The sequence below is a fragment of the Haplochromis burtoni genome, unplaced genomic scaffold, assembly GCF_018398535.1.
Source record: "Haplochromis burtoni strain Fernald_Lab_line unplaced genomic scaffold, NCSU_Asbu1 Contig_549, whole genome shotgun sequence".
Taxonomy (NCBI): Eukaryota; Metazoa; Chordata; class Actinopteri; order Cichliformes; family Cichlidae; genus Haplochromis; species Haplochromis burtoni.
In genome coordinates, this window is record NW_024582910.1 from 146785 (window position 1) to 161536 (window position 14752).

Below are 14752 nucleotides of genomic sequence, written 5' to 3' on the forward strand. Positions count from 1 at the left end.
GTAGGGAACCTGAAATTCGTTCAGTGTTATCCAACTTAGTCTGGTCCAGGTACTCAGATGGATAAAGACACACGAGGTGTCACAATACAGTGTCCAGCAAATGTGTGCAAGTCAGTAATTATGGAGCACGATTCCATCTGTGAGCATGAAAGGACAAATATTCTTCCTCTGTGTCTCTGAGGAAGAGTACTGGACTTGTTGGTATACAGTCTGAGTAATGTCTTTTATGTTTTCAAATTCAAATTGGGACCCTATGTTCATCTAGCTGTAGGATCTACAGATGGGACCAAGGCTTGTCCAACCATCTGACAGTTTTTCAAATGTTGACAAAAGCTAATAAATCTGTTATCGTCAATGAAAAAATGTATTTTATTAAAGTTTGTGTTACTAAATAATCAGGTTTCCTTATAAAGTTCCAGAGTAAATGATGAAAAATGCTGCGATTGGCTAGAGTCCTGGTCAAACACACAGCTGTGGTGTTTGGTATGGTTTGTGGAGGTAGAGGTGGGACAGTATGGCTGAGCAGAAACACTTTAAAGCTGGGCAGCTGTAAAGCACTGGCCTGGGCGTGTGCACTAATCACTCCATCTCTGGGGTTACTGAGGCAAACATGCTTCACTGGTTCCAACGTACCTCAGTAACAGCGAACCGTCGGGTCACAGCCAGCACAGAAGGCAAAGACTTTGGAACAGATGTGGGCAGGCACACTCAGGTGCTGCCCTCTATGTGAAGTATCTGCTTCACACCCCAAAGCACCGGGATACATGGGATACACATACGTGGGATTGACCATCCAGTTCTTTACACCAGTGGGAACCTGAAATTCGCTAAAGCATGATACACGGTAAAAGAGTGTTTGGCAATCTGGTGGCTGATTTCCTATGGCGAGGAGTAGATCAGGCTGGATAGATCCCAGGCCTAAGTTAGGCAGTGGGTGGATGTGATGGCAGGGTATCGCCTGTGGATTGGTTGTAGGAGGGAATGGGACGGCAGAATGGCTGAGGGTGTGGCACACCTGGAGTGCATTTACTAATTTCTCTGTGTAGTAGCTATGAGGGCGCAGGACGAGGAGTTTTGGCAGAGCACGCGAGCAAGAATGCACCGAAGCTTGGCAGCTTTATACCGTTTTCCTGTGTATGTGTACAGTAATCACTCCCACTCTGTGGAGCTCTGCAGTTCCTGAGAAAAGTAGCTGTCATTGGTCTGGAATAAAACGTTTTTTGTTGCTTGAATCACAGGTCATAAACTTCTTTTTAACAGGTTTTTTTTCTACTCTTGGGTCCATATGATGTAAAATGTGGTCATATCCCTAACTTCACCTCAGACAGCTGAGGCAGAAGCCCTGCATATCTGCTTTTACAATCTTATAAAAGGATTATCATTATCATCATTAAGCAGATGGCAGAACACTATTCTATAGAATAGCCCAAGAACTAAAGTATGAAGCTGGGAATAAATGGCTACGACAGGTTCTCTTTAAAGGGATCGTTCTTCCTCCTTTTCAAGCCTGTTCACACGGTGTTGCCTATTCTGTAAACGACAGCTAACAGAAGAGTTTACCTTCAAATGTCCTCCGAAAGTGTCAAAGTTGAAGAACTTGCAGGCCTCATTGCCATAGCAGCTGGGCTCCATCTCACCACGAAGCAGGATATTACGACTCAGCAGGCCGACCTCGGCCCTCATGTCTACCCCATCCACCTCCTCTCCCATGTGGATAAACTTGGCTTTACCTGCATACACAGAAAACATGCACAGTAAAAAAGAACCGTTGGTGTGAAAACACACTGACCTACAACACATCAGCGTCAGAGACAAAGAAGACGAGTTCAACTCTGAGTCAACCACAGGAGCACTTCTTTACCTCTGCCTTACCCACACTCAGACTGAACTTATTAACATCCACGCTGCACCTGCTGATAACCTTGTTGGCCAGTGAGGACGACTTTCCTCAGCCTGCTGCAACCAAAAGGCAGCGTGCCCTTTTACTCCTTGAGCAGTTGCAAGGTTTAAGGGCCTATTTCTGTGGAAATGCAACTACTTCATCAATGTGGTATTTTCCTTTCTTTTAGTCTGACGTTGCCCATCGCTTTTTGATGCCCAGTGCAGATCCCATAACACAGACGCACAAAACAATTTGTGCAAACATCAAATGTAACAATTTAATGCAGGAGAATCAGGGAGTTGGAAAAGGGATAGAGCCAGTGCAATTCCAATCCATTACAGTATCAGTTTTTTCCTACAAAGCCACCAAAAGAAATCAATAGCATCATAATATCTACAGATGTAAAAAAGAAAGAAAGAAAGAAAGAAAGAAAGAAAGAAAGAAAGAAAGAAAGAAAGAAAGAAAGAAAGAAAGAAAGAAAGAAAGAAAGAAAGAAAGAAAAAGAAAGAAAGAAAGCATTAAATAAGAATCATCCTGAAGTTCACAGTGGTTTTTTTTGGAATTCAAAATAACAATAACAGCATCAACAAAGTGTTAAAACATTTAAAAAGACTAGAATGTAGAAAAACAGCAATTAGTTAATCCTGTGGCTGCAGTAGTTCTTATAAGTTAAAGGCAGGATAAAATAAAAGACCTTTTACAGTTAAGTCTTCCAACCACACAGGCACAAACCCAGGTGTTTGCTTTGATGGCCTCTCTCTCAATTTTGTTCAGCAACAAGGTTAAAAATGCTAAGTGGCCTGTATTCGTATAGCGCTTTACACTACATTCAGTCATTCACCCATTCACACACACTGGTGATGGCAGCTACATTGCAGCCACAGATACACTGACAGAGGCGAGGCTGGGCCCTCTGACCACCACCAGTAGGCAACGGGTGAAGTGTCTCGCCCACGGACACAACGACCGAGACTGTCAGAGCCGGGGCTCGAACCGGCAACCTTCTGATTACAAGATGAACTGCCAACTCTTGAGCCACGATCGCCCCAAAAAGACAGGTTACACCTTGACCAGTTCCCCAACATTCAAGAAGAAAATTCTCTGATTATGGCTTCGGGAATACCAGCACAAGTCACTACGCTGACTGATTCTTTGGGGGAAAAGGCAGGAGACCATTCTGCTTATCCAAGATGGACTCAGTCACTGTGCCATCATCTATGAGTTTGGGGCATTTTTGATCAATGCCACCATGATGGTGTTTTTGAGTCAAAATTTATTTGGAAGCCCATTTATGCTCTGACATGTAATCACTGTAATATTATTTGTCAGATACTTTCATGAAAAATGCTCCAAAGGTACCAACAGCAGGTACAAAACAACAACAAAGTGTTTCTGAATTCTACAATCGTTCTAAAACTCTGTAGCGAGCAAAAAACCCAAAGCGTCCCCCACACCTACAGTCACACTGGGCCTCATAGGCAAGCTACAGTATTATGTTTTTTGTAATTAAAATAAAGCCTTGGAAGGACCATTTATACCTCAGTAAAAAAGCAGTGAAGGAAAAGCAAAAATGATCCCATGAAAAGCAGTGAGAAGTAGAAAGGACAACAAGATCAGAGTAAGTGGAAGACGGCTCTTAGAAACGATAACAGTTCTCGTCCGCCCTCCTCCACATACATATCCTCAACAACACAAACGTGCTGATTAGAAAAACTGAAGCCAAGCCAGGAAAAAACTGTCAAAGAAATATTCAAGTGTGAAATCTGAGAGAGTGAGGATCATACACCCACACATGCTTAATCTCTTTTCTCCACCTACTCCCTCCACCAGAGCAGCCAGAGCTTAAAAAGTACAAAAGAACATTTTCCTTCTGATTTAAAGCATCAACAGCCCAGACTTAAAGGTTTTAGATCCCTGTTCTTTACAATGCAAACAAAAGAAGAGTTACTGAATGCTGCAATTTCTTCTGCATTACAAAGGGATGCGCTAAAGAGGTTTCACTTGTATTTGCTCAATAAAAAGCAATACATTGTTTTAAGTTGGTTACCTGCAGCAGTACCGTATACTTCTTTGCGATCCCTTTGACGCTGTTGACTCGCAGATAGCACTTTGCACACTTTAGCCTAGTGACTGGTGATTGATAGGGGTCACCGCCAGCAGCATTCAGTGACTACTCACAATTAATCGTTTGCAGTTAGGACAGTCAGGAACTGTTCCCCTGAAGGAAAACAAGCCTCTTACCCCACTGGGAGAAACCCCAGCGTACAGGTCAATCGCCCCATCTCTCACCGAGGCAATTCCATGCTGGTAAAAGTCCAGCCCTTCTCCAGGAGACTGGTTTTTGAGTCCAAGAGATCCACTGAAGTGAGCACAAGGTTAACTTGTATCGTTCAACATCAGACACCAACTGGGGCTCTTACGTCACCAGAGCGATGAGTTGTGAGGAAGTTGTAGATTTGACCTCTGACTGCACACTGCACCTGACTCCTACAACACCTCCTCCAGGTGATGAGCCAATGAGAGGGCTGCACCTCATAGACTTAGGCCTGTGAGCTCAGAACTGGCTCCATGGTGGGGCCCTGTTAATCTTGTCCTGGGCACTATAGTGTGGTCATGGACTCAACTGAAGCTACCAGGGGCAAAAGCCCCCTACAACATATCTCCTGGGATCACTGGGACACACAAACCACCATGACTCAAGGAGGCATAACCAATATGCCTGTTAGAACTGTCAAATGTTCAGATGATTGAAGTCATACTGATAAATAGCCTCAGGCTGTCTCGCTCTCTTTCTCATCTATCTCCCAGCTCTCTGCTGGGACAACAAAAACAACACTCTTCCTGTTTGTGTATAACCTCAAGGGTGGAGGACAAACTCGATTATCAGCGTGTGTTCAAAAATAGTGCTGCAAAGTGGCACGTGAGCAGGAATTAATGTAACAGATTATAGTCGTGCTGAGAGTGACAAGAGCTCTGAGGAAAAGCCTCGGGCTGGTAAAAGCAGGGCTTTCACTTAGCAAAATAACAAGTGATGTCAGAGACCTAAGGAAAAAAGAGAGCGCTACTAGGTCTGATATTTTCATGCAGCCATGCAGAAAAGAAATTCCAGCAGCTTCAGTGGAGACTTGAAAATAAATCTGTTAATACTGAAATGCAAACTTATCTTTTTGGTGTGTGAATTAGTGTCAGGAATTGACAGGTAGGAAAGAAGATGCCATGCCAGTTTTAGCTTCTGCAAGCACCAGGGGCTTTTCCGAGGGACAAACAGGAGGGCTGACAAAGCTGACCTGAAGAGCTATAGCATGTGAATGCAGCGAGACAGAAAGAAAAATAGTCTGGAAGTGAATGTTTTCATATCAGTATGCGTGATGGTATCCAAGTGTGTGTGTGCCAACATGAATGGGCTCAGTCAAGAACATACAGTCCTCCAGGATACAGGCTAAGACTTTTCCTTGGCCCTGAGTCAGACCAAACACCTTCCACCAACTCCCACACACTGCTATAGGCTGTCTCCACCTGGCCTCTATCACACTGCATATTTAGAAATACACATACATACATACCCACAGAGGATGTGTTACCATCCTTTCACTCGGCTTACATTCATTTCCTGATATCTTTTTCTAGCTCTAGTTCCCTAGTGATGAACTATCCTTACTCTGGCAAGTCTTGATTTAATGATTTAAGCAATATGGAACTGTCCTCTATAAGGGAGGCAAGTCCTCACAATGTGGCAAATACACAATTGTCATACATACAATAAAAAAACTAAACAATAAATAGCAACTTCAGTGCTTCAATAAAATGTCTTTACATGCTGTGGGTAAAAAACAGTTGATCTGTGCTTGCAGGTAAGTGAGCATCAGAGAAAGTGAAGCCTGTGTGACCAAATGGACATTTGTGCATTAGGTTAAAACTATTGTGATGTGCATCAGCGAGACAGGACATTTAATTGGTGAAGCAAACTTCTTTTGGCTAACGTTAGCCTGATGGATCACAGGCCAGCTAATGTATCTAGGCTGGCTACGTTGTCTATACGCTGCATGATGATCTTGTAACTTGGCTGGCCATCAGAAGATTCACAGTATATAACCACATAGAGTTATACCTAACATTTACATCATCCGAGTGACTTTGTGAAGAAGTCCAGATGAACAGAATTAGCTTTTTGGAATTTCCTTAATTTCCTTACATGTATCGAGACATTTTAACAGTAACAGTTAGTTGGCTAATCCTAGATTGACTGTTAGTGTTACTGCTACCAAATGCTAAAGTCTAATATGACTTCATGATAATAACTTACCTCTACAATAATCGTCAATATGGAGATAAATTAGCCAGCTAGCTGTAACTTAGCTACAGTGCAAGAATCTTATGTGCAAGTCAACATTATTGTTGCAAGTGAAGAACAATAGTGCAGGACAGACTCGTGCACATCTTATCATTTTCATTTTGTTTTTGTGGCCAGTGGAGGAAAAAATAGAAACAGAATGCTGACTGCAGCTTACCTAATGACTAGGTGTGACATGAATTATGCTAAATTATGGTTCAGTGGGAACAGTAAACTGGCTGTGCACTTGACAGTCTGAAAGCATTCGTTGCCAGCTCAGGGTGTGTAGTGTACAAACTGGTCTGAGGGTCACTCTTGCTTGTGCTGTTGTTGCGCCACCAGTTAAATGTGACAAGTGACAACAACGGTTCCTAAAAGCTTTATATTGTAAAGCAAACACATTAGAGCACCAACAATAATTATTAGTTGATAAAATGATGCCACAGGATCACACCTGCCATAATGCCATGTTGTTCTCAGACCACACCTGAATCAGTTGTGCTAAGTCACTTCAAAAGAAACACCTTCAAATGTTCAAAATGTTCACATTGCACACTCCGATTGCTTTTGCTTTGAGATAAACCTGCATTAATGCACACAGCAGACACAAAAGTGTGTGTGTATCTAAAGTGTGAAAGAAGCTGCCTCAGTGTGTTAAAGCTGACCAGACTGCCTTGCAGTTACAAGAAATTGATTGAGGGTCCCTCACCTTATCCTTCAGTGATAAGTTTCCACTGGGCTCAGCCTTTTTTCATTAGCTTAGCTTCTTTCTTGTGGCTACAGCTCTCACTTTTCACCTTGTGGTACATTTGGCAGCTTTTTAAGTCTTTTAGTGCCATAAAAGTGAACTTAGTAACTTAGCAACACACTTGTCTTGATGCATTCTCAATCAATCCAGGTAAGTAAATCTCCAAAGGTTGATTCTGTTCATCTGAAAACGCTACGTCCAGATGAACAGAATCAACCTTTGGAGAGTTAGCAACACACTTGGTTTTATTTTTCAATGTAGAATCAGTTCTGTCAAATAAAAAGAAGATGTGTGTTTATGACTAATGTTGAATGTTTACTTGGTACAAACCTCTTTCAGCCATTCACACAAACACATTTTTCTCAGCGTAGGTGCTTTCTATCGAGCATCCACACTCTGATAAACACATCAGGAGCACCTCAGCATCAGTGCCCAGGGATTCTCCTTTAACACATTACAGTTCCTGAATTCAGACATTTCAGGTGAATGTCTGAATTGTTCGAAGTACAACTTCCAGGCGGTTTCCCATCTAAATTACACAAAATGGGTTTAATTAATGATGCTTAATGCTGCAAATTTAAGATAGAAAGAGGCACCTATGTGCATGCATTATAGGAGTCTTCCAAAGTTTTTCTTTTCTGGAGAGATGTTTTGGATTATATGAGCCAATGGCTAAAGAATGATTTGCCCAGGTCATCAAGACTGCGCCTCCTTGGAAACAGTCTAAAAGTATGTAATGGGAGAACTGATGGTTGGTTTAGTGGTCACTGACTGTGACCATGGAAGAATCTGTGACTTCATATCCAAAGACAAAGTGGAAACATAACTTCATGTGAACCAGATAGTGTATACTGGATATCTGACAGATGAATATTACCCAGTAACTTAGCATTGGGTCAAATTTCCTTGCACTCTATGTCAGTGTCTTTAAACTGTCTTGTTATGTGTTAATGTTTTTATGTCTAATTCAATCAAATCTGAATGATTAAATTGTTTTTGTGTGAGTCTCAGTCTTAATCTTAGTGGGTCAATGGCCACTTACTAAGGGACAAGCCCCACTAGTTAAAATACCTGGGACTCTCAGCATTTGGTTTTAGAACTGAAAATGTCTCTTGGATGAGAGGTGAAAGATCTTCAGATAATTTAAAGAAGTTCAGCTGCCTTCTTACAAGCTCTTAAGATTAAATTTCATGTAGATGCTTCTAGAAGGATTTTTTAGATTCTGTGAGGGCAACAGTATAATCATAAAACGCCTTGGACACATACTCCATTAATACAGGCGTCTGTTCTAATACACTTTTAGTTAATCATTGAAAAATATTCAGTGTTCACCACTAAACTAATCTGACTCTGGATACAATCAAAGAATGGCATTCCAGTTTCTTCAGAGGTAATGACAGCTTACATTTTTAAATTAGTTTCACTCGTTTCAAGGCAGTGGGACTGTGGTTACTTCAAACATTCTGAAAGCAAGAACAGTACTAGTAACAGCTACAACTCTTTTTCAAAGACCTGTCTAGGACACTATGTGCCACAACTCTGAGTGAAAGCTGACATTTGACTGTGGTGCAGAATTACCAGCAGCATAAATTCCCGTCCTTGCAGCCTAGAACTGCAGCACACTGTCAGCTGCTGCACTCTTACCTCTGACCTTCAACTGGTTGGATGCGCAGGTCGGACAGGGCAACAGTGTAAACTCTTCAGCCTGGTGCATTGAGTAGTCTGTACTGGCCACCACCACCCGATCCCCAGGCCCCCAGCCCGCAGGGTGGTCAGCCAGCTCCAGGATGCTGCTGTTTGACATCGTGTCGATGGAAACAGAGGCCTGTGGACGAACTACAGGGTGAGATGGAAAGAGTTAGGCGAAAACATGCAGCAACGCTGACACACCCATAATGTTATGCAATAAATATAGTCCTCACAACAATTGTGTTAGCCAAGTTTGTCAATCATCACAGCAATCAGGAAAAAAGAGAAAACTTTCAGACAACTTGACCTCTGACCTCTAGCCTTGAGGTCGAGGTTACTGAGATTGATTCCTTATGGAGTTACCGCATTCAAAAGAATTTCATAGAACTTGAACTCTGACCTTCAGAATCAGCATACTTTATAAATCCCTGAGGAAATCATGTGGGTTACAGTTGCTCCAACGCAGTAACAGAAACAGACTATTTAGCAATACAATATGGTACAGATCTACAAATTTAAGAAATAACACAATATATACAAATCACTCAATAATAAATATCAAGGACTGACAGAGGGGATTATAGTATTGACGGGAATATTACTGAGTAGAAAAGCGTGTGTGCAGAAAGGGTGCAACTACTGCAGTGTTTACAGTGTGTTAGATGGAGGAGATGTGCAGGGGCCACGCGCAGGAATGATCTCCTGTGTTGTTCAGTGGTGATTTTTGGTCTCTCACTGAACAGTCGCTGAGATTAGAACTAAGCTGAGGTTTCTCGCAGATACACCTGTGGTATCAGTTTCAAAGTCCTGTGGTGCTCCGTTCTCGAGTTATCGCATTCACAAACCTTGGCATCCACACCGCCTCTGCCCGCTCAGCAGGATGATGACAAAACCCCATCGCCTTTAACTGCTAAAAACTGTATATGTGAAGGTGAAGCTGAGGCTCTTATGTAACTGCTTGAATTCTGAAATGCCTCAGAAATACTTCTACCACGACCAAGTTAATCATCATTCCCTGTCCTCACACTTTGACAATGAAGTGTTCTCACACTGGAGCTCTACAGCTGGGCTCCTGTTAGGAAAGGGATTGGTTATCAGAACCAATTAAAGATTTCACATTATATTGTCACCTGGCAATTAATTCACAATACATCTGAGGGGACATCAACGAGTAACACAATGCCATGAGCAGAGTAACAAATTACTCTCTACACAGAGTCAGGGCCTATTTCCTGATGAACAAACTAACTAGAGACTGCAGCGTGTTGTGCGCTCTGCTGAGAAGGTGATTGGCTGCAGACTCCCATCTCTGCAGGACCTGTACACCTCCAGGACATTGCGGCGTGCAGCTGGGATCTCAGCTGACCCTTCTCACCCTGGACACAGTCTGTTTGACCTGCTCCCCTCAGGCAGGAGGCTCCGGTCCATTCGCACCAGAACCTCTCGCCATAAGAACAGTTTCTTCCCCTCATGTTGGACTCATGAACATTAACCGTATGACTGTTCCCACCACTAACATGTATATATCTATCTGCTTAGCACTTTTAAATTAAATTTTATGTTTATTTAAGTGTTTGTTTAACAGTATTTTTCGCACTAAGTACCGAAGCAATTTCCTAATGTTGTAAACCTGCTCAACATTTGGCAATAAAACTCTTTCTGATTCTGACACTTATGGTCACACATGGACCCTGTATAGACACCTTATAAATGTCCCTGAAGGCTGATGATATGGTTTTACAGACAAGGCCAAACTGATGGTAGAAAGTGTAAATTCAGCAGTAATCTTTTGTCAAATAACTTAAAATGTTGATGGAAGTGAGGCTGTGGTAAGAAGGACCCGGCACTCGGGAGAACAGTGTTTTGATTCACACGCAGCTTTTCCGCTGCCCTCTTCACACACACCGCACAGCTCTCTCCACCAGGACCCGGCTGCTACCTAAACAGGGAAGGAGTGGTTGGTGTGATGGCTGACAGCTGTGCCAGTCGGCCTCCTCTGGCACTGCCCCCATGAACATACTGCTCCACCCCTTCCCTGCAGCTGAGCCACAAACCACACGCCGCCACTGGCACACCAGATATGATGGAAGAAGTGACGGAGGTCAAAAATGCTTTTTGCAGCAGGCTGTAAACATGCCTTTCACTGGTGTAAGTTTGGGCATTTTGAAATAGGAGTCTGTGAGGACTAAAACACTTTCTGAACTGCAGACTTTGGACGTTCTGTGTTAGCTTTTCCCGCCCTGCACTTCCCTGCTTGTAATGGGTGAATGGTAAATGGACTGGTTCTAATATTGTGATTTTTAGCTGAGAAACAACTGAGTCTTTAAAGTTATGAAAGCACTTATTAACCAGAACAAATCTTTTCCTGAGATCACATCCTCAGCTCAGAGAAAAGCCAAGCAGACGCTTTCGTAGAATGACAGCTAGCCTACAACTGTAGTTTAATGCGTTGTGGGAGCGTGTTTGCGGGGTAAATCACAGAGTGTATAGAGTGCTTGTAGCCACTGTCAACCTTGACAAAAGACAACACTCGAAAGCCCATCTCTATATAACAAAAATATAGGGACAAGTCCAGACAAAGGACTGTAAATCTCTGCACAGATGGAGCTCCATGCATTCCAGTCATAGCAGCCCGCCCCCACAGAACATGTTCTCTGAAGCACAACAAGTTTTGTATGTCTATATAGACTCAGTTGCCACTGTATTCAGCTGCTCATTAACACAAAGATGTGATGAGCCAATCACACGACTGCAACTCAATGTGACATGTAGACGTGGTCAGCAGCCCCGTTGAAGTTCAAATAGACCATCAGACTGGGGATGAAAGGTGATGATGACTTTAAATGTGGCTTGTTTGTTGGTGCCAGATGGGCTGGCCTGAGTATTTCAGAATCTGTTGATCTGCTGGGATTTTCCTGCACAGCGAGTTCACTTGTTGATAAAGAATGGTCTAAAACAATAAGAATATGCAGTTAGCCACAGTTGTTTTAGTGAAATGAGACATCGCAGAGGTCTGAGCGGAACGGCCAGAATGATTCGAGCTGTTAGCAACAGAACTTTAGCTCAAATGACCACTTGTTACAACCAAGGTATGCACAAGGGCTCTAAACATAATATGTTGATGTTCTCTTTACTGACCGCACTCGGTGCTACCCCTGTAAACAAAAAGGGGGAACCGGGGCTACAGCTTGCATGGGTAGCAAAATTGAACAACATAACATTGTGAGTTTAAATTTCTGTTGCCATATTCAGAAGGCATGCTCTGAACTTAGCATAATCCACATGAAAGCAGGCTTATTACAAATTCATAGAGCTGATGGTGGTGTAATGGTATAGGGAATATTTTCTTGGCACACTTTGGACCCCTTAGTACCAAGTGACCATCATCAGTGCCAAAGCCTACCTGGGTATTGTTTCTCACCCTCCCCTTACAACAACAGTATACCCATCTTCTGATTGCTGCTTCCAGAATGATGATGTGTCCTGTCACACAACTTAAATCACCTGAAACTGGTTTCTTGAACATAAACAATTTTAAACTGTATCTTTGTAGCTAGAAGTGTGTCACAAAAATATATAGTTTGTTCAAATCTATTTTGTTGAATCTACAAAAGATGCAAAGGCAATGTAGTCTGGCAGGAATAAAGTATTTCTATACCAACGACGTGATTCCAAAGAGCTATTACCCCAAAAAGTGGCATATCTCAGCCTGGTCTGCAGTGCATCCTTAAAATGAAGGAAAATGAAAAACAAAAGACAAAGCAGGCCGAAAACTACCTACAGATGATCAATACCTGAAATTCGTGTTCTTAAGAAATAAGAAAAGACCTGATGCAGGACCTGCGAGCTATGTCTGGACCATCAGTTTATCAAAGCCTCGTCAGAAATGATGTCAGTGGCTGTCAAGAAGCCATTCTTAAGGAAGGGAAACAGGGCAAAAATGCAGGGGTATGGTGTACTGTGAGAAGAAGTCTACGAGTGGAAAATATATACTCGTGCTACGCTTAAAGGTATAAACACAATATACACAGTCAAATGGTTATACCTAGTTTTCCACAGAGGAAGCGGACCCTGTAGTTGTGACACAGGCCATGAGTCTGGTCTTTGTTGAGACAGACAAAGCCATAGTCCTTGTGTTTCTTGTGGATCACATCTCCCGTCTGGTTGGATGGAATGCCGTCATGGGTTTCAGCCTGGACAGTGGAAACATGAGAGACACGTGGATAAAAAGTGCTATTTTTACATTTTGCGACACACTGTTGGTTTTATTCCAGCTGTCAACTGTCCTCAAGAGGACCGTCTCAAAATGTTGGGCAACATGCTTGCTCACAGCTTGAGAGAAAAAGACAGAGAAATGTCTGGTGACTTGGCAATAGGACATTTTCTTTTATTGGGTGGCTTCTAAACTTGTTTGTTTTCATAAACTACATCTGAAATTTGTCTGCTGGCTGGCTTATGTTATTGGCAAACAGCAGGAATTTCATAAGGCCTCCAGCATACAGGGCTAGTCCTCAGTGTTCCACGGCTTCCTAATCTGTCTAGACACAAAGACTTACTTGGGCAGAGTCCTACACACATTTTTGGAACTCTAACCTCATTCATTTTCAAACAGCTGTCACAGAAAGAATAGCATGCACCTTACTTAATTATTTTAGCCTACTGATAAGGTACTGGGGCCCAACAGCAATGCTGGGGAAAGTGGTGCAGCAGCATGGAACAACACAGCGGAAAGGCCAGCGTAGCACAAACTGCCAACTCTCCTTGTTTTCATATGCGGTTTCAGTTATTTAATGATAATCTATAAATTTATGTGGTAACCTTTTCTTGACCGTTTCAATTGCTGTAAATCCCTGCTTCTGATGAAACTTTTCAACAGGGGCAATAATAAAAGTGTGACCTCTTAAACTCAGCAAACTGTGCTGTGACCACTAAAGCGAGAGGAAAGTATAGACATTTAGCCTCTTCACATACCTTCAGGATGTGTCAGATAATCCAAAACAAATTTGACCCAAATTACACAACATACTGGAAGAACACCACTTGGCTGCTAAAACTAGAGATCCTGCAGTTTTAGAATGAGAACGGCAAACTTAGGAAAACAGACTGTCACGGTTCTGGGTCATGTTGACCCAGCTTTCTGTTTTTCATGCTCTGGTGTTTTTCTAGATTATGATTTATGATTTGATTTATCAGTGATACTGTTTTGATTATGATTATTATTTAGTAGGCTTTGGTCAGTGTCAAGTCTGTCTCTCTCTGTCTAGTCCGTGTCTTAGTAAAGTGTGTTTTGTTTCCTGTTTTACTTTGAAGGTTCTTGTTCCTGTCTGATGTCAGTGTTCCGGCTTTGCTCTCCCTGTCTCGTTAGGTCTTATTTCTCCCAGCTGTGTCCCCCTTCTGTCTCTAATTCCTTGATGACTCCCTCAGTGTATTTAAGCCCAGTGTGTCTTTGTGTCAGCGTTGTGTCGTTAACGTCGGTTCACCCTCACTTGCTGTGTGTTGATTTCCAGTCCTCCTGCATCTCAGTTTAGAGTTTTGTTTGCTTTTGTGAGTTTTATTTTATGTTGAAGTTTTGTTCCAGCAATAAAGCTGCATTTTCAGTTGAAACCTCGTTTCCTAAGAGTCCTGCATTTTGGGTCCACCACTCCTGCCTGCCACACAGCCGACCATGACACAGACGTTGTCATTTTTTCCGTGAACCTGTTCAGAGGCACGCGGGCTCTCTAAATCTTCATCATTTAAAGCCCCTCATAAGAAAGAAAGCCAGAAAACCTAAAACAATTTTTTTTTTCAGTTCAGTTCAGCAAAGGAACAAAAGAGACATAAGGGAACTGGTAGTATGGTTGTTGGAATCAGCATGCCAGAACTGCAGGCCTGGCATCACATGGAAAGCTAACAGCTGGCTGTGACATGTCCCAGCAGTACACTCATGTTGCAGCCATGTTTGACTGAGGACAGATCTGTTCATCCAACTGGCCAAAGACAACTGCTCACAGGAGCAGCCTCAGCTGACCCCGGTGTAGTGACTCTTCACTGAGACACTTTTTACCTGACTTTAGCATTGCTAGAAGGTTTTTGGGCTATCCTCCAGGGGGCAATTTACTAG

General features: G+C 42.6%; 1 protein-coding gene across 4 annotated transcripts in view; it reads right to left on the reverse strand.

Moving 5' to 3' along the window:
• LOC102298511 (cell migration inducing hyaluronidase 1) overlaps nt 1-14752 on the reverse strand; it is a 134877-nt gene that overhangs the window by 40997 nt on the left and 79128 nt on the right. For all 4 annotated transcript variants that reach the window (XM_005947796.2, XM_005947797.2, XM_042214328.1 and 1 more), the window contains exons 10-12: nt 12695-12842; nt 8605-8796; nt 1561-1730 (exon numbers count right to left, since the gene is read on the reverse strand). In XM_005947796.2, the coding sequence (XP_005947858.1) occupies nt 1561-1730; nt 8605-8796; nt 12695-12842 (510 nt within the window). The remainder of the gene's footprint in view (nt 1-1560; nt 1731-8604; nt 8797-12694; nt 12843-14752) is intronic.